Source organism: Mercenaria mercenaria, chromosome 5, assembly GCF_021730395.1.
Source record: "Mercenaria mercenaria strain notata chromosome 5, MADL_Memer_1, whole genome shotgun sequence".
Lineage (NCBI taxonomy): Eukaryota > Metazoa > Mollusca > Bivalvia > Venerida > Veneridae > Mercenaria > Mercenaria mercenaria.
The window spans coordinates 46,156,667-46,177,014 of record NC_069365.1 but is presented as its reverse complement, the minus strand read 5'-3'; the positions used below and the strand labels follow the sequence as shown (position 1 = coordinate 46,177,014).

The window sequence follows — 20,348 nt, the reverse complement described above, 5'->3', positions numbered from 1 at the left end:
ACCGTGGAGCTTCCCTTAACACCAGTAAAATAACGACGTTTTTATCTTTTTTTTTCGTAAAATATTTTATATTACATATGTATGAAATAAAATCACAAATAATATTAAAATGAAGATGTTATTTCATCACATTCTTTAAAAAGATGAATTATTTCCTTTACATGGCACACAAATACAAACACAACAATAGATTAAAACAAAACACTGTTTTGTACTTTTATTTGTTACATATTTCAAAGTCACACAGAATGACGATTGTTTGAAAGCGGCATTTGAAGTCCCTATGAAATTGCGAAAAACTAGATGTTACATGTAAAATGGCAATACACATTAACCGCAAAGAGCATGCTTCTATTCTGGTAATTTATATCACAATTTCTTGATACCATTCAATTTGGCAGCAAGTGCATACTTTGACCATTAAAACCACACAACCAATTGCAATTAGTTGACAGCATATCTTTTAAATTACCAATCCATAAACATAAAAAAGACATGTTTGTGTCATCATAAAAATATATAGGTATCAATTTCTGCTTTATTCGCAGCAATGCGGAACTCGCTCTTCAATTTTATTTTCTAAGCTTGTTTCTTAGTTATATTAACATACCTCTGTAATTATTAAAATTGACTAATCGGTGAACACATTTGCTATACTTGTACTCTTTTCAACAGAATGGTCTAAATCCATAATCCATAACGAAGAAACGTACGCTTAAATAACAAAGGTAGTATGTGAATGTCAGAAGTTTATCAAAACACTAGCGACTTTGTACAAATTAAGATTGAGCAGTTTGATACATATAGCATGAATTCATTTAAAAGATATTTATTGATCGTAATACCAACATTCGTTTGCAACAGCTTTACTAAATGTTGCCTATATACACTTATATGATTTTGTTCGACTGTAGTTCGATTGAATTGCACGGCCGCTTATTATGTTCAACACTGTCATTGTGAAAAGGAAGTTGAAATGATAGGTATGCATAGAACGATCATGTTTCAATTTATAATGAACAGAAACAATACAACAAAGCAAACAAACACTACTTCTGTTCCGTGATAAATTTGAATTTTCAGACAGTTAACGTCAACAATAACACGAACAAAATTATTTCTTCAACTTCAATAAATTAAAACGTTTGAAGTTTTCTAAGTAACACCCAGGAAAAGAAAATGTTTTGCAATTTATCGCAATTACTAAAAAAGATATTAACGTTATAATTTAAAATAACAGCACTCCTGACATATCTTTAAATGAATCACATCTTTGATCACTGTTTTCTGTTTTCTATTATTTTTTTTATATACACATTTAGTTAGAAGTTCAGTTTTGTAACATAGCATCAGAATGCTATATTTTGCTAACGGCTCTCTATGGCGTTGTTAACGCTCTTTTTCTTCGTCTGTTATTTGATGGGCTGTTTTGTATGTCTCGTTTCACAGTATGCTTGTTCTATTCAGCTGCATTAATTAATACTAATTAATTAATTAATATAACATGAAGCTGCATACGCTCCTCAGTTAAGAAGACTCATGTATCTATGTGCACAATCAAAGCGCATTATTTCACATTGCATAGCACTAACAGTATACCTTCTACACTTTGTTCCCTCTCTACTATAGACCTAATTACATTTGCTGAGATAAAGGTACAATTTAATGTGTAACATATTCAACTAATGTATGGCACTATATCACACGCGTTCGCTTGAATAAAATTCGTCTTTCCACATCCCACACACATGCCTATAATACTGATCAACATGTTTGTATACACAGCAGTTTAACTAATTTGAAAACTCACTAAGCACCATACGAAGATCCTGCAAAGAAAAGAAATACGCTAATTATATGAATGTAAAAGGAGACCAGAACAGAAACACATATTTGATACAAGTGATAAATGGCATCGTCATATGAGCGATCGGAAATAAAATTGTACGTTATCTTAGCTGTATTCATGGAAAATTATATTAATTATATATCTACTGTCTTATCAAACATATATGACTGTCGACAAAACATATTTAGTGTTTTGTAAAACCTCATTTAAAGTCACAGTAATATCGTTATTTACAATTTGTTCATATTCCTTTGCAAACGATGTAACTGCAACAAAAATGATATCAAATCCAAATTTGTTTTTAATCGGAATGCTTTTCACTACGTACTGTCATACATTATCTATTTTTTTCTGGAGTGTTATTTAAACTTACCTATGACATGGTATGTAAAAGCAGCACACACGGAGGCACTTGACTAAATTTCTACTTTGTCATAACCCGATCAAACGTCTGTTGACTGGAAAAAAGTATTCTAATTATATTTCAAGCATATCTGATATAGAGATTTTCGTCTTCTCAGTTACATTTCAAACCTAGTGTTTCTTTGATTATCGAAACCCACGACCACTCTAACGGTGTCGTTTTACTTTAGATGGTATTTGCACCTCCAAATATTTGTTCTGGCATGGGCGACTCCTGCGGGTTTTTTTCGTCCACAACATTCAATTTGCATCTAAGGCGTGCCTCTTGCATTTTATTTTCCACTTAAATAATGTTTCATAGAACATCTGGAGTATCATTATTACATTTGTATCTCTTTTTTAAAAAAAATACTAATGCTACTAGTTACATGTTTATAGACAGTAATATAAAGAATTTAACAATGCTGCTAAAATAGAAAAAAGTGGAAACTTCACAGGTCGCCCAACACGACAAAAAAGAAAATCATGGAATAAAATATCTAATGCAACAAATTAAAAGTCAAATTATATTATGAAATTTTTGGTGAAACGTCCTTAAATACTAGAACTTAGACAAGCTAAATAAATGATTATTTTTACCTTTATATGATTTTGTTATCTTAATTGCACATTCTTCACTCTGAAACAAAACATAAAACATACAAATTCAATAAGAATACGTTTTATGAATTTCCTAACGCATTTCGATTCAGAAACTGTAACTTGGTAAGTAGTAGTATATAGCACTTGTACCTCTAAAGCACACATGTAACACGCCACATTTACAATGTACTTCATACAATTTTATCGATTGTTCCCATTTTGATGACTATTTCTAATGTAATTAGAATGTGTAAATTCCTTCCGAATAAGTTTCGCTAAGTACAGTTAGTATTTATCACAATCTGAAAATAGTTATGCCTGTGAGCAAAACGTACAAAGAACAGTTAAAAATTCGATTACAACACCTCGCAACAGACAGATAGTTAATATGTTTGTTGAAGATGAGGTCCCCATTTGTTTTTCTAAGTGATGTAATAAGATATTCAAAAAGTTGCTATTTGGGTATTTGGGTAATATATATATTCGTGGTTGGCCAATGTTTAGTCACGACGATTGGCTTAAATATATATCAGACATTAGTAAGTCTTCACTTATTGTGAATTATTTCTTTTCATTTTCTCAATGCATGTATACATGCTTTGTGAAGTGTGAACAAACTTTTTCATGGAAGTACAAAATAAAATATAAATGAAATTACGCAGTCACTTTTCAGACTGGTCAATCAGACTGCATAACTAAAATATAACTTAATTACATGTACCTCAACATATGGGCTAATATTTGTTCGAACTGGCCGCCGATTCAAAGACTGCGGTGGCCTAAAGTTATTGGAAACCAATGGTCCTTTGTCTGGTTGATTTTGACTCCAACGATTTAAATCACGTAATGCAGCTATCTGTAAAGATAGAATAGTAGCATGTGTAAATATATACACTAAATCTAAAAGTAGGTTCGAGCATTGGAATTATGTTTCAGTTTCAAATTGATTGTTTGGCAGTAAGTCCCCCTCAATTATTTGTTAACTCGTATAACCAACAATGTACATAAAATGTCTGTTTACTTTTTAAATTCAAATTCTAATACGATCTGCAAATAACCTACATACATGTAGAGCAAAATCTATCTCGGGTTATTCTGCAATATACCACTCGCGTGCAATGACGTCATCCGATCCAGGTGCGTAGCGCGGTCGTGAAAAGTAGTTACTATTTTTTTCTAATACTGTTGATACTAGTATGTCGTGTTAGAATCGAAATAATAAGTTCCGAAGTGTGATTTATCACAGAATAACCCGAGTTTTTCATTCTTATGCGAAACAATATATCACTCAGGCCTACGGCCTTCGTGATATATTCTTACGCATAAGAACTCAAAACTCGGGTTATTCTACGATAAACTACGCTTGGGAAATTATCATTTCTTAATTATAAAATAAAGAAACTGAAACCAAAATTTAATAGAAGGGCACAAATATAAAGGCGGTCATATAATGTCCCCTAATACTTGTTTAATGGGCATAATGGTCTTGCACATTTCATTGCCTCTCATTAACAGCCTCAATCGATCCGAGTATCCTGATTATCTTGATTATGTTCTATGCTTCGAAAGAAATTTCTTACATACGTTTTCCAAACAGTGCTCAAATGACAAAAAAAAACAACATTAGAAAGTTGGTTTTTCATTACATACAAAGTTGAAACAAGTAATTACCTGATGTTTTGTGATTCTTAAAGGTTTGTTGATTATTATCCATGTAACTGTTTCCTGGCAACTAGGTTGAGTAAGGGAACCTTCGTATGTTATGTATAGTCCTGATGGCGGTATAATATCCGTGATGGCAAAACCATTAATGGCATATTTTAGACCTACAATAGATTGATGGGATATTTTACCATTTCGCTGAATATAAATTACAAGAATATGAAACATTCTAGTACTGCTTCAAAATTTATTGTCTTTACTCTTGTCAGTGATATTTATTGCTTCATGCTATTAAAACAGAAAGGAACCGAATATGCTCTATACCGTTCACGTCAATTACATGTGCATTTGAACTATCTGTGCCTCATTTATATGTATCTTTTAAAATGGTAGGAAAAAAGGCATGCAGATCATTTACAGGAAATTTTAAAAATTTGTTCCACCTGAAAAATGATGTCAGTGTTTTCCAAGTTCAACGTGTTTATCAACTCTACATAAGATATTAAGAGAGACAAAATAAGAATAATTTATATAATATTAAGTCTTCATTTTTGTACTGTGATTATTCCAGAAACGTTACAAATATATAACACATTAACATCTAAGTAGACTGTTTATTTCACATTTGAATGGACTGCACCGTGAAAATTTTAATAGTTTGAATTAATATGTGCATTTACTATTCGTGTATTATCATATTGAATTGCAGAGCAAAGTGAAAAGAATAATATTCAATGCCTTTATGGCAATTTCTCCATCCTTTTTGCCTTCGTAATGGTCATTATTGCCTTTCACCGTTTCGTTTCACAGATCAAACTCAAATTCAACTTGGGCCGTTAAATATACATTTATGTTCTGTATCTTAATTTGCTTCGCTAATTAAACTACACCAACTCACCTCTGTATCGGACGTGTTTAGCAGCGGTTAAAATTTTATCAAATTCAAAATTGGTCATATCATCAATCTAAAATGAACGAAAATATATATTTTACAATACACATAGAAGGTTTTCATCATCTGTATCGTTTCTTGTAAATATTTCATGTGTTAATATTTTATTACTAAACATTTCTAGATCAGTGACTAACAAACATTTTTAACATTACATTACTAAAGCGAAATGTTTTGTTCCTGGAACATGCGATAGATTTAGATACTTTCATTTCCATACCATTATTATATAATGACGCTAAATTTCTTTTTTGATTACTAGATTATCGTATATCTGATAAATGTTGCACAAATTTTTATATTTACCTTGATAATTTCACAGGTCGAAATGTCATCAAGGTTTAGATCAGTATAACAAGGAAACAAATTTTAGACTAAAACAGACAAGTTTGTGCTTACGGTTCCGAGCACTGTAATTACAGCTAATCCGTGCGTTGCCATTGAAGCCTCGTTAAAATTTCTGTACAAATCTACATTGTATCCTATTATCTGAAACTGTAACAAAAGCACCATTATACGAGTAACATTCAACAAGTTTCAAATTGAAAACTCAAAAATTAGTCTTTTTTTATCGCTGTACCACCCTCCAGACAATTTTGCGTCGTTATACGCCTAGAAATTTTCATCGTAACTAAGCGATTTATGTGAAAAATATTGTTGACATTGATATACTTGTTATGTCAAGAATGACAAGGATAAATATTAGTCATTGTATGTCTAATCAAAACTGCTAAGTCGGCACTTTCCATGTGGGTATTTGAGTTTGCGCTGCTGTGGTTTGCGGTATGGAGAGACTGCGTTTTAGGAGCGTAGCTTTCCCTGTTGAATGTTCCTACTTGCGTATACATGCGATGTTGTTTAAACTGCCAATGCGTTTGCTTGTCAAAGTACTCTCGCCACAATTAAGCATTGCAAGAAGAACATATTTATTCGCGGAAATATTTAAAACTGTATATAAATTCAATGCATTCTTAAATGATAATTTAGATACCACGATATTTAAATTACATTTCGAAAGAGTTCATCGTGATCGAAAGAAATAACAATTTCAAAGCATCATTCAAACAGAACAAATTTCCTTTGAAACTCTACATCGCTTTGGTCATGTGCTCTTCTAAATGCCATACAGTGGTAATAAAATATCATAATTCTATATAATTGTGTCTGTTACACATATCATATGGGAAACTATATATTTACTGTCTCGCCGCTACCTTTAATGAGGTGCTAAAAGCATACTTCGAAGTTATAAACTTCTTAAGACTATAAAAACAGGCAATAAATGAAGGCCAATTTTATATCTTTTCATGTTTGGAACATAACTCAGACAGAGGGCGAGTGGAAAGTTTAATGTAAAAAAAGGTGTAACCACACTTCGTACTCATGAAGACGAAAATTCTATTGGCATGGGTTGTATGTCACTGATAGGCCCGTTAAATTTGCATCAGATGGATTAACCTATGATTAAGTGGCTTCACTGTATTATTCAACTTGACGAAATCTTTAGCATAACCTTTGGAACAACAGAATGCAGTCATGTCTTATATTTAGATATGACAAAATATTCACAAAATAAATGTATGACAGAATCAGAAAATACTTGCACGTTTAAAATCATTTTTCAGTAACCGCATTTTCCTTTATTTTCCCGACACCCTATAAACAATTAGCTAGGAAATAAGTTGTACTACATATTTATACAATTATGTGTTCCATTAAAAATATTCGTTAGACGAAATACATATACAAAACAAAGACCGATGCAAATTTTCAAGGACCCATTAACCTATTCCCACAAATTTAAAGGATTACTTAAAAATTTGTTACAAAGTTTTACTGCGCAGGCTTAACGTATTATCATATTTTTATTATCTTTCGTTATTTTAAACTTCTCTAAATATAATTTTAGTATTGAATTACACTCGATACATGCTTTAAAATACAGGGCTAGGAGACAGACATGTTATCAATTTTTGTGATTTATCGGAGTCCACGAATGGAGTTTCCGAAAAAGGCTTCAATAATTTAAACGCAGAAAAAGTAACAACTATATTCCAGCTGAACTGTATCTTTTGTATCCTTTAATGTTTTCAAACCGGCTAGAACTTTTAATAAATTCAGGGGTGAGTTAATATGTGAGCCAGCGATAAACGACAAAATGTTTCTAGACATGACTAAAGAATAAGACACTTTGTATAAGACTAATCCTCCTTCAATTTTTCAAATTCTAAAACATTTTAAACAAAATTATAATTCCAAATGAGCCGCACCATGAGAAAAACAACGTAGTGCTTTTGTAACCAGCATGGATCCAGACCAGCCTGCGCATCCGTGCAGTCTGGTCAGGATCCATGCTGTTCGCTTTCAAAACCTATTGTAATTAGAGAAACCGTTAGCGAACAGCATGGATCCTGACCAGACTGTGCGGATGCACTATGTTGGTTTTCTCATGGTGCGGCTCAAATGGCAAAACTCTGTCAAAATTTTATCATGAATTTGGAACCAATGCAGCTGAAACTCGGTATCTCAAATTCCATTGGATTAGGCTATTTACTTCGAAATAACCGAAATTCGACTTAAAAAGTTATTTTGTGCACGTGTTTTTTTACGGGACTTGTTTCCGAAATAGCCGGAATTTGAGGTGAGCAAGGTCTGAACATTCAAATGGATGCATAATATTTCGGAAATCAACATTAGTCTTAAATCACACCCCTTTTCTTTAAAAATAAACACAGTAAGTCAAAAGTTAAATCAAAATTTAGAGTGTATACCTCAACAGGAAATTGCTTGCCAGAGATTGTATGTTCAGAACCAATTTCATCATACGATCCAAAATGAATTTTTATGTGGTTCAGTCTGTAAGTGTAGGATAGAGGCCCTCCGGTGAAAAGAAATGATGAACTGTTTATGGTATCTGTAATTTCAAATGTCAGATCGTTCCCTGTGTTCACCAATAAACCATTGATCTGAAAGTAATACAAGCAGAGCTTATTCTTTTTTTTTCTTCAGATAATTTTGTCAACAATAATGTCAATGCGAATATCGGTTGAAAAAATAGGAACGGAACTCCGCTGTTACCAAAATGCATATATCTGAATTTCCTTAATATTCCGAAATACTCATTTTTAACGCAAGTCTTACCTCGATCCTATCATATTTCAATGCTGTGAGGTTTGGGTCAAAAATCAGTCTGCCAGGGTCAATATCAATAGGAGATTGGAATTTTCCTGTTCCGCACAAAGACCAGTTTTTGTTATGCGTTCCCCAGAATTCAGGTCCTGCAGTATAAAAAGAGTATACGTTTATTCAATTTGAAAGCTAAAATACAAATTTAAACGGTGCAACAGATATTTATAAACGAGAGGGTCATGATGACCCTATATCGCTCACGTGTTAAACTTGGCATTGAAATCATCAGGATAGAAATTCTGACCTAGGTTTATAATATGGCCTCTACAGTGTTATCAAGCTTTTTCTTTGATTTGAGTGGTGACCTAGTTTTTGACCCAACATGACCCAGTTTCGAACTTGGCACTTAGGAATCATCAAGATAATCATTCTTACCAAGTTTCATGAAGATAGGGTCATAAATATGGCTTCTAGTGTTAACAAGCTCTTCCTTTGATCAAATTATTAGCGGGTGACCTTGTTTTTACTCCACATGACGCAGTTTCAAACTTGGCCTAGGAATCGTCAAGATAAACATTCTGATCAAGTTTCATGAAGATAGAGTTTTAAATGTGGCCTCTAGGGTGTTAATAATTTTTTACTTTGATCTGGCCTGGTGACCTAGTTTTTGATCCTCATGAACCAGTTTCTAACTTGGTCTAGAGATCACCGAGATAAACATTCTGTGCAAGTTTGTATCAAAGAATAAATGAAACCGCTATAATTATGGCTGAAAGAACCAAAATAGAAAATTTTGCCACTTTCAGGGGTAGTAACTCTAGAACCCATGATGGAATCTAGCCGATTTTAGAAAGGAACTGAGATCTTATTGTGACTTAAGTTGTATGTAAGTGTGGTTAAACTTGGATGTAAAATGTCACTTCTATCGTTTACACAAGATAAAACTTAACAAATTTTGGCTCTTTCAAGGCTCAATCAGGGACTGTAACAAATCTGACGGATTCATCATGGAATCTAAGATCTATTGTTGTTAAAGATATTTCGTGTCAAATCAAACCATAAATGAAGTTTCTATATTATGGCTGCAAAAGCACAATAGCACATTGTTGCCCTTTAATGGGCCATAACTCTAGAACACATGATGGGAACTGGCCAATTTTCGAAAGGAACCGAGATATTATGCAAATACAAGTTGTGTACACGTTTGATTAAAATTGATTGCAAAATATGGACACTATCGTGTTCACACGAAATTGTGGACAGACGTTGACGGACGGACGATGGACGATCACAAAAGATCACCTTTTCACTACGTGACAGGCGACCTAATTTGTTCTTGTTTGTTTTGGGTTTAACGCCGTTTTTCAACAGTATTTTAGTCATGTAACGGCGGGCAGTTAACCAAACCAGTGTTCCTGGATTCTGTACCAGTACAAACCTGTGTCAACTTCCACACATGAATTATCAGAGGTGGAGGACGAATGATTTCAGACACAATATCTTTTATCAAATCGTCACGGAGAACATACGCCACGCCCGGGGATCGAACTCGCGACCCCGCCATCTGTAGACCAATGCTCTCCCTACTGAGCTAGCGAGCGGGCGGGCACGACAGGTGAGCTAAAATTCGGTTTCTTTTTTTTTTTTTTTTTTTTTTTTTTTGACAAGTGAGCTAGAACCAAACGAATATATGAATTAGATAAGGGATAGAACTTGACTTCAAATGATAGACATTACAAACGTACCTTAGCAATAATTACCCGACTATTCTGGCAATATGCTTTAAAGTTTAACATCTTACAACGTTAAGGGGATCGAGTACTGGATAAAATGTGTCGATTTACAATGTAGTTAGACGGTCTTGCTTACTTAACAATTTTACATCAATAAATACGTTTATTTTTAACGAAACACACACAAGTTGCAGGCATGCGTCATATCGTCTTTGCACACGTATGTTTCATTTCATCTGTATACATCTTGAGACTTGCACATTTGTTTAAATTGTTCATCATGACGTGGTGCTTGCAATTAAGTAGTTTATCAGCACGCTTCTTATAAAAATGAAGCGGAAAGCTACATAAAATCTTACCCGAGACGCCATTGTAACCCCACCATTCCTCCCAAAGCTCCGTTGAACTCACTGCAAATAGAATAGAATGTAGAAAATTACAAAATAACCATACATTTTTTTCTCTTACGCTTTCGCACTTTAAAAAAAAAGAAACTTTCTTATTGGTCAGAACTGTTTTAACTGCCTATATCTTGATAGCACAAGCCACTCCCATAATATATGGACGTTTTAGAAGAAATAGATGTATGATCGTCCTGGATGAAACGGTCGATGTACTCTAGAATTTCTTTATACCTCACGTTGCTGTTAAATTTCGATTAAATACTTGTTTTTGCTTAATATTTCGATCATTAACAAACATTAAATCTGATTCTGCCATTCCATCAAATTCCGTTGTCGTTGTTTGAAGTAACAATTTATATGTTTAAACACACATTTCAGTTTTTGACAAGTACCGATTGTCTCTTTTACTAAATCACTGGGTTGAAAATGAAAAATAATAACATATTTAAGCTTTGATAAATAGACAGGTGCGACGTCTTTCAATTGTACAGAATAGATGTCAAATACAATTTAAAACTTTAGTTGTTGTTTGCAAGCTATTGAAACAGTTGAATAGTTTTAAGATTATGAAGCTGGTGATTGAGCATCAAAGTCAGCACACACAGTATTACCTTTTATTTCAGAATAGTATCAGACGAAACAAATTACCAGATACTTTAGTATCATTACAAACCCAACAAGGTATTTTATGCAATTTAACTTTTGCCAAAGCAGGTGTTCTCTGGCTAAATTGTGTATTTGAAAATTTAAACCTCGTTATATTGGAACGCGTGTTATGCGTCAAGATAAGATGGCCGTAGCTAAGTTAGGTATAAAACTTGCTAACATGTAACCAGTTAAATGCATTCATCCATGGCAGATGCATCCACCCAAAAAATAAAAATGTCAAAACTACATATACCTATTTTGGTCATATTTGTCCACATTTATGCTTGAACTGCATGATCATGACACTTTACTCTCAATTATCACTAATAACATCGTCTGTCATATGTTATCGAATATGTCACAAATTAAGATGGAAACCATTTTTAAAATAACTTGTTTCATTTTCTGAACGTAGTCTCCGTTTGAAACAAAAGCGATCGGAGACTTCTTCATTTTTATCAGTTTATATTTACACTTTAGTTGCTTTACTAATCACAAAACGTGTTTTGCGACTTAGCATAACATGCAGCTATGTGTGATCTGAATGCATATAGATTTAAAATGTATATAATTCGAATACGGTTAATTATATCACACTAGTAAATTATTCATCCCACTTAACACGAAAACACAACATGTTTGCGCTCAAGCGAGGTATGGAAATAAAATCATGATAACCATCAATCATAACAATAATGATGAAGTATACAGTTATTCATATTGCCGATGACTTCTATTCCTCATTTTGATGTATGACAGGATGAAGGGGTTCAGACATAAATGAAAGATGTCAATGATTATGAGTTTCCAATCAGCTGATCTTTGAAAAGTGTGCAAATTTACACGATATATCTAAATCTGAAATCACTTAGTTCAAACTGCAATAAAGACAATTCAACAAATTTTCAAACATCCTTGATGATTTTTTCCCATGTTACAGTTAAATACGATATGGGAAGGCGATTAAATCTTTAAAATTTACTACTAGTTTGTGCAAAGGTAAACGTTTAAACATTTTATAGTTGCGTTCAAGTGTAATGATTTTTTGTGGTCGTTTATTTTACAGATTTCATCAAACTTGTTTGCAAGCAAAGGTTAACCATCAGTTTGAATGTAAAAATAGGCGTTCTTTTTTATCCAGTTGCAAATCACACGGTTTTGGTCAATAGTTTTTATTTAAATGTTGCAACAATTATAGAACACTTTGAAAGTTACCACATTTAAACAGCCAAACACTTTAAAAGGTACAATAAAACAACGATTACTATTAATCAGGATATTAACGTTGCCATAAATAGTAACTTTATCAACTGTATTATATATACAAAAGTTCTAAATGTTTAAAACTAGAAAACAAGTATTATATGGAGAAGATACCAAACTGACATTTCTTCACCAAGAGTTGTATCAAGTAATGTTCATAGTGATTTTGTTGCAATATATCAAACTCGTATAATTTATTCCAGTTTTTAACGTCTATTTCACAAGAACAGCTTTCTGTATAACTCACACTTATGTTGAATAAAATAAACATTACTTGTTTATACTTTCACATATTGCCTTCCATATTATATATGAGAAATTTTGAGTAACGAATACATGGGGTAACTGCAGAGTTATTGCTTTAATTGTTTCGAAATTTATAACTTCCCACAAGACAAAGTGATCCATTGATGGATCTTCATGAAACTTAAAATAAATATAGATCACGATAGGACAGAAATGTTAATTAACAAGCTGATGCACGGGCCTTTCGTACATATCTTGTGTATATCTGGAAATTAAATATCTTTAAAAATATAAACTTCTCATTCACAAAACTAGTTATTCGGCGGGGTAGTAAATTCACTTAATTTGCTTGTTAAAAATAAAAAATAATGAATTGCTAAAATTGTGCTATAAGGTAAACCTGGAAACATATAGACACCTCAGGATTTCCGAAGAGCGCTTAAACAATAATTCAGAGCATAATGCAATTAACAAAGAAGAATCAATCGAACGGTTGACCGTCAAATTCCCCAATTAAGTAAATGTTCGGAATATACGAGTGTTTTCTAAACATCGGGTTAATTCACTTGCCATGAACAATTTTGCACTAAATGTAGTACATGATCTAGGATTATTATTAAGGTTAAATACAATTAAGTACTGAAAGCATCAGAAAATTATAATGAATGTGTTACAACAGTTATTGTATTTTACAACATAAACACCCTGGTCATTTTAAGAAGTAAATATCTTGTCTGACTATATGTTTCAACCACAATGTTTACACTTATTGATGTAGTCGATTGAAGTCTGTTACCAATAGTTTTGATACAAAACTGTTTTGGTACAAAACTGAGAATAGAGACTGTTAACAATAAAAATATATTTGAATTCAACATGAAGTTTTCCCTCATGTCTTATATCACTATTCCATTTATGAATCAACTAAAATAATAGTTTTTCTAATTATACCAATTACATTACAGACCCCAAATTTCAAAGCATATGTCATCAATAAATTCACATTTTACGTCTAGCAACTGAGAAAGCTAGTCTAAGAATACTTTTAAAACTTTAACTTCATGTACTTCATGTTTGTATTGATCTATACAAATATCATTAAAACAAAATAATCAAGGCTCTCTGTTTCATATTTTCGTCTAATATATCAATCGTTTGATCCGTCATACTTGTCCATTTACATTGAACAGACCATATCAATAATATAATGTTCACCTTTTGATATGTGATAGTCACACTTCAGTTGATAAAGGCCTTGTTTATTGATATTTGCTTGTTTAAACATACCGTCATTTCAATTTTCAGTATTATTCTAAAACTAATACTTGAATTAAAAGAGAAAGTGCATGTTTATGAATATTGTGCTTTTTGAAAATTCACCAAATATATTTAAAAACTGATATAAAACAAATTGCAATTATCAGCTATTAAATGTTCTATATAAGTTATATAAACTTCAGGTAGAAACGTGAAATGCTTCACCTATCCCGCAACGGAATAAATGTATTCTTTTGCGGTTTCAGGATGGTAAGTTACAGTTACAAACTGACAATGACATAAAAAGTCCAAGCAATCTGATTAATGTATAAACATTTAATTGAACTAATGTTACAGTAGCAGTAGGCTCAATATGGCTTTAATATCGGCTTTCGCCTTGGGTGACATTCTGCCCTCGGGTTGACAATATCAATGTCACACACGCTGCCATATGATATTTATATAATATCTTATGCGAGTTTGTGCAGATACTGAAGATGAGCAGTTTTCTACTTGCTCCGGTAGGAATGTAATACATCATAACCTTTATTGTTATTTCCCTGGTCAGGATGATCGGTTGTTTATGAGCGCATACTGACAGGTCCTGGTAATCAAAATTTACGAGAAGATAGTTTTTTTTCTATATCAAATGGACAGAGAAAAGTGATGTTATCAATTTCTGTTATAAAATAAAGTACTATCAAACATCAGCTAATAGGCAGTTGGTGCCCCTAATAAGCTTAGCTTAAGTAAGGTGAATCAATTTAGTGAACAGCATATGTCAAATCCAGAGGAAATTTGTCACAATACGATAATTAATCAAACATACTGTAGCATGTACAAAAGTGAGTAAATCTATTTTTTACCTTAATTTGCAATAATTTTCAATAAATCACTAAAATGTGCGTTGAATATAGTGCTAACACAAACATCATTTATAACAAGTATTCGTTTGCAGAATCAATAACAAATGTTAGGAGAACTTATCAGCTGAACATTTGGTAATGAAAAATACTTGACAAGGACCATAACTTTATACCACTTCGCCGGAACTTGCCGACAATATGCACAGTAAGGTTTGGCACGAATACTCCTGTAAGATTTGGTGGGTATCATCCAAAAATAAACGAGAAGTGGTCAACATATCATAAAATATGTTGAATCAAGGGCAATAACTCCACTGCAATCAACAAACCAAACAAAGCCTACGACATACACAACTACCTTGGCAATAATCACTCTTTACGTTTAGTGTAAATCCACCGGATGGGGTCGGAAGAGTTGCGTGGACAATCTTTGTGACATACGGACAGCAAAGCCCATAGGCAAATAAACTGACGGCACTAAATCATTATGTCTCACCCATAGGAGATATATTATAAACTTTACCACACTGCATAATTTACATCACGTACCTTTTAAAATTAAAATGCACCTGTCTTGGAATGTAAATGTATCATATTGAGAGATCACGATTTCATTTTGATAATCTTTTGTTGTATGAGGTTTATTTTAAGATAATAATTTCTAATTTCGCAATTCCAATTAATCAGCTGTAAATTATGTAACTGAAGCAATGATTTTATTTTCATTTCACTATAAGCGAGAAAAACATGAATTACATTTTACATGAAATATGATCTACTTTACACAATCTTTTAAACAGTACAAGTATCCCTTGTACACTGAAAATTACGATGCAATTACGATGCAATGGACAATAAGGTTTTAAGCATTTTCAAGTAGAACCATCTCCGAGTCATTTAAATGCATTTAAAAGCGTTATAAACATTAAATGCTGTAAATCTATGCTATGGTTAAAGGTAACTGGAACACTTTGTAATTTATATGTCAATTTACGGAACTACATGTAACAAATGTATCTGAAGAAAAAGATAATATATTATATTACATGATGGTGTTCACGGATATGAATGTTAGGTTAAATACATTCAAATAGCTTGCTACAGGAGATAATCCTACTGTAACTGTATCTTAATGTTAAAAGGGTTACCATATTAAGCTGCAACATTTTGTTTTAATTATATAATTATAATGAATAAAATGTCGCAATGACACCTAAGGTGCATTCTATTATACATAATTCAAGGCATAGTATGACCTATTTATAACACTGTGTCTTGGGAGAAGGTACACAGAAGATCTTCAGAGCAATTACTTAAGAAAATTGCAGTATGATGACCGTGCGTAATATCGAATCTTGCCATTCAATTAAATGTTTTTGTAATCACAGACGGCCTGAAGAAATATCACCATTTTTCTTATCGCTTTGTACTTAAAATCATTACGATCAATGCCTGTAACGAATGGTTAATATAAATCATTTCTGAATATCAATGTACTGACCCTTAGTTCCATCAAAACTGCAATGAATAACAACAGCAATAAAAAAAAATAGATAAATGTATTTTATATGGTATGAAAAGAACGATAAGGATCATTTACCATTATGATAATGGTGTTTATTCTCAGACATAATTAGTAGTGTTATATATTGTTTCAGACAATTCTATAACTTCAATGAAATATAACAAATATAACCACAATTTCCTAAAAAGGAAACACCTTATAAGAAGGAACAGCTGTGGGACATTTCTAAAGTCGTCCATAATTCCCTATAAAGACTTTTCCTTTCTTGTATACGTGCTAATGTGATGGATAGTCATGTTCAGAACAACTAAATAAACGCATGCCTGCTGGGTCCCAAAGGAGCTCCTTTTATTTTGAAACACGCTATTTACGTTGTAACTGCACGCTTAATAATAAATTTAACAAGTCTGTATGTCTTTTTTCAAAGTCTAACAAAGTTAAATATACATCTCAAGGGAACACAGGAAACTACTCAAAATAATGGAAACAGAAGTAGATAACACCAAGCTAAATAAATTATTACTCTGCACTGCCCTTGTACACAACTGCCTTAAAAGAGCCATCTCGGCATTATCAGACACCGCTTTATCACTGATATTTCCTTGCAGCCAAAAAGATAATACTATGTAATTGGCGAATACTCAGACACTGTAGCTGTACGTAAACAAACCATAGGCTTCAGCTAAGTTGTGCTTGATATTAGCAGTACTCAAAGTGAGTCGTTACTTCTAGCAACGAATTACTATTTCTAGATCAAGCATCATTGTTTTCAAACATCAGGCCTTTTTCAAAATTGAGAATACATTTTTAAAAAAGCAAAGACGGTAAGATAAGCTTCTGGACAATTTAAAGGTGTTCGATTTTCTGTGGTTTTTAAGTTAAAGTTCGTTCTGGTATGGATATCCGATAACGATATAAGAGAAAACGTGTTCTATTCAGAAAAATAAATTCAAACAATAATTAGAATTAAAAGAAAATTAAATGACCGCTATTAAAAGAGTGGACTTACCGTATATTTTGAATCATTTATCATGAATCGTACCAGTGTCTTCACAAAACAGTGAATATAAGTTTCGTTTAACAAAAAAGTAAATGTTAGGCCGTAAGTTTGTTAATGGCACGCAATTACATTTAGAACCATCATGTTTAGATGACCAATATTATTTTAATATTAATTCTTTTATCCTAACTTGGAGCAACATAAAAACGCTAAATCGAGGTAAGTTATTACTTCTGCTTCACTATGTGAGTATCGACGAAAATTCTTTCTGCTGTCATGTTGTAATAGTAAATTCGTGTTAAGATCGAAAACATTGTCAAAAACGTTTTGTTTACATTTTTATGATTCTAACTAGGCACGCCAGTAATAATGTTGGATGAATTATGTTGTTAATGTTGTTTTAGCCGACGACGATACCCGATGGGTAAGTACTATTGTGTGATTTTATAGCTACAGTACTAAATACGAATGAAAATGCGTTTATTTCAACACACTAGATCACCAAACTGCTGTGCAAAATAACAATTAAAAGAACTAACAAAGCAGAGCCTCCAATCGCAAAACAGGCATGTTTTAGACAAGGAATACACTTCATTATTTATTTTCACGTTTCTGACGTCGTGGGAATACAATAAAACCATTACAAAATTTTAGCAATACATAACTAATACAACTTTGATAACTTTGAAGTCGTTTTTACAATAGTAGACGTTGGTCGAATTGACTTCGTCTATATCAAGTAGAGAAAATGGAAGTTTTCCGTAGTTCAAAAGAAAAAGCTAACAGTTGACATAAGTACCATTAATATGTGTCTTTCGGCACATTAAAATGATAAAATGGGTGGCAGGGCTTTGTGTTTCATTACTTTATTCAACTTGTTTAACGACTTCAATATGAAAAGGTACCAGACTCTTTGTAAACAAACATTCTAAAATAGATCGATTTGTCTTCCAGTTAAACAAAGATGAAGTTCAAGTTCTGTATATTCTGCAATAAACAACGGTTGACGCGAGGACCGGTAAGATAACATTATGACATCAGTTATGACGTACTATTAATGCAAGTCGTTCGGTTCATTACTGCTCGGAGAAATGAAATAGAAAAAGTGGAAACTCCACAGGTCGCTCAACACAACAAAAACCAAAATGTTGCAGGCTCGGTTTGAAACCCCTCATAATTTTTATCAAGCTGTTTCAACGGCCATGTAAGAATGAGAACAATCAATGCCTTCTTGTGGTTTGTCGTCTAATTTACCACGGTTCATCGTTCAGATACTTGGATATTTAACCACTCGGGCTAACGCCCTCGTGATTCAATGCCTGCGGATCTGAACTCTGAACCGTAATAAAGTAGACGACAAACCACTCGAAGGCCTCGACTATTTGTTAGATAATGTAGTAGCTGGAAGTTTCGTTCAGAAAGACTTTATATCACTTGACCTTTGTTTCAATTATTTTAGCCTTTAAATAAAATACAGAAAGTAAACTTTTCTGACTTAAAGTGGCATGCCTCCAGATCATTCGACAACAAAAAAAATATTTTTTTGAGATATCTTGAAATAAATGCTATATTTCTTAAGAAGGCTTTAAAACTTAATTACAGACAAATTTTATGTTACGGAAACACATGAGAATTTGCTGTTTTACTACTTTTTACGATGAAAATCGAAAAGCGTTTGTCACGCTTTTACTCCAGGTAAACTGTCTCGATTATAAATATCTATATTTTGAAGTCAGTATTCACTACTTCATCTATAGCGCTATTGGTTACGACGACGGGAAAATGTCTTTTATTGCCGCGGCGGTCCGGGGTTCGATTCCCGGCGCGGTCATCTTTTTTTCTTGATTTGGAATTTTTAAAATATTTCAGAAACAAAAATTCATATTCTAATGTTCATAATATGATCAAACTTCAATTTGAAAGAAAGATTTTTTTTAGCCAAATCTGGAGGTCAGTGCCTTTAATAATCTATAAAATTTACATTCTTCTTTCAGTGAAAATGAAAATTCATGCAAATCATGTTATGATATAAGAATAATAGTTTGCACGTAATTTTGTAATTTAAGCAGTAAGCGATTGTTTTACCTTTGCGAAGTTAAAAAAAGCATGTAGATGAATGACTGGTTACAAAAATGACAAATGGCAAACGTTTTGAATTTATTTTCAAACGTAAATAAATTTTGTAAAATCTTAAATTTGAAATTTTAAGACAAAAGACGACCTTTTGTAATCGTTAAATCTATTCAGTTAATAATACTCTTATCATCTTGGAAAGGCGTCATTTTGTTATTACTTGAGTAATTTGTACTTTTAAAACATAATATATAAGCCAGTTCTTTGACATGTCATGTTTTAGCACCGCTGTGGGGCAATATGTAAACAAAATGGTACAGAGTTTAAACGGATTCTCTAAAAAAGCAACTCCGTTATTTATGAATGGTTAAGCATTTACGTTCACACTTTCCCGAGATAAGATTCTTATTTGATTTGAATGTAGAAAATGATTACTTAAGGCAGTTCATCTGACACAGGACAAACTTTTTTCTTATAATTAAAATCTGTGAAGGAATATTTGTAAGCATAGAATGTGACCAAGCAAAACAATAGCAGCCTCGGTCTGACCGAGTCTTTTCGTGATGGGCAATGCAATGTGCAACACCTCTCACGTCCCCTAACACCGGCTTAAACGTAATTTATTACTTAACAATAAAATTGAATGTGCTTCATGTTCCCAAAGTACCAGAAAATGTAGCACTGAGTTCAAATACAGGGATACTTTTAGTTTTGAAATATGTATGTTTACAGTAAA

General features: G+C 32.6%; 1 protein-coding gene across 3 annotated transcripts in view; it reads right to left on the bottom strand.

Annotated features, from left to right (window-relative positions):
• Window positions 1-208: 208 nt before the first annotated feature.
• LOC123557083 (putative carbonic anhydrase-like protein 1) overlaps window positions 209-20,348 on the bottom strand; it is a 134,856-nt gene continuing 114,716 nt past the window's right edge. For all 3 annotated transcript variants that reach the window (XM_045348309.2, XM_045348308.2, XM_045348307.2), the window contains exons 2-11: window positions 10,690-10,740; window positions 8,610-8,746; window positions 8,240-8,434; window positions 5,868-5,963; window positions 5,415-5,481; window positions 4,526-4,680; window positions 3,576-3,710; window positions 2,852-2,891; window positions 2,223-2,307; window positions 209-1,829 (exon numbers count right to left, since the gene is read on the bottom strand). In XM_045348309.2, coding sequence (XP_045204244.2) covers window positions 2,282-2,307; window positions 2,852-2,891; window positions 3,576-3,710; window positions 4,526-4,680; window positions 5,415-5,481; window positions 5,868-5,963; window positions 8,240-8,434; window positions 8,610-8,746; window positions 10,690-10,740 — 902 coding nt within the window. In that variant the 3' untranslated portion in view covers window positions 209-1,829; window positions 2,223-2,281. The remainder of the gene's footprint in view (window positions 1,830-2,222; window positions 2,308-2,851; window positions 2,892-3,575; window positions 3,711-4,525; window positions 4,681-5,414; window positions 5,482-5,867; window positions 5,964-8,239; window positions 8,435-8,609; window positions 8,747-10,689; window positions 10,741-20,348) is intronic.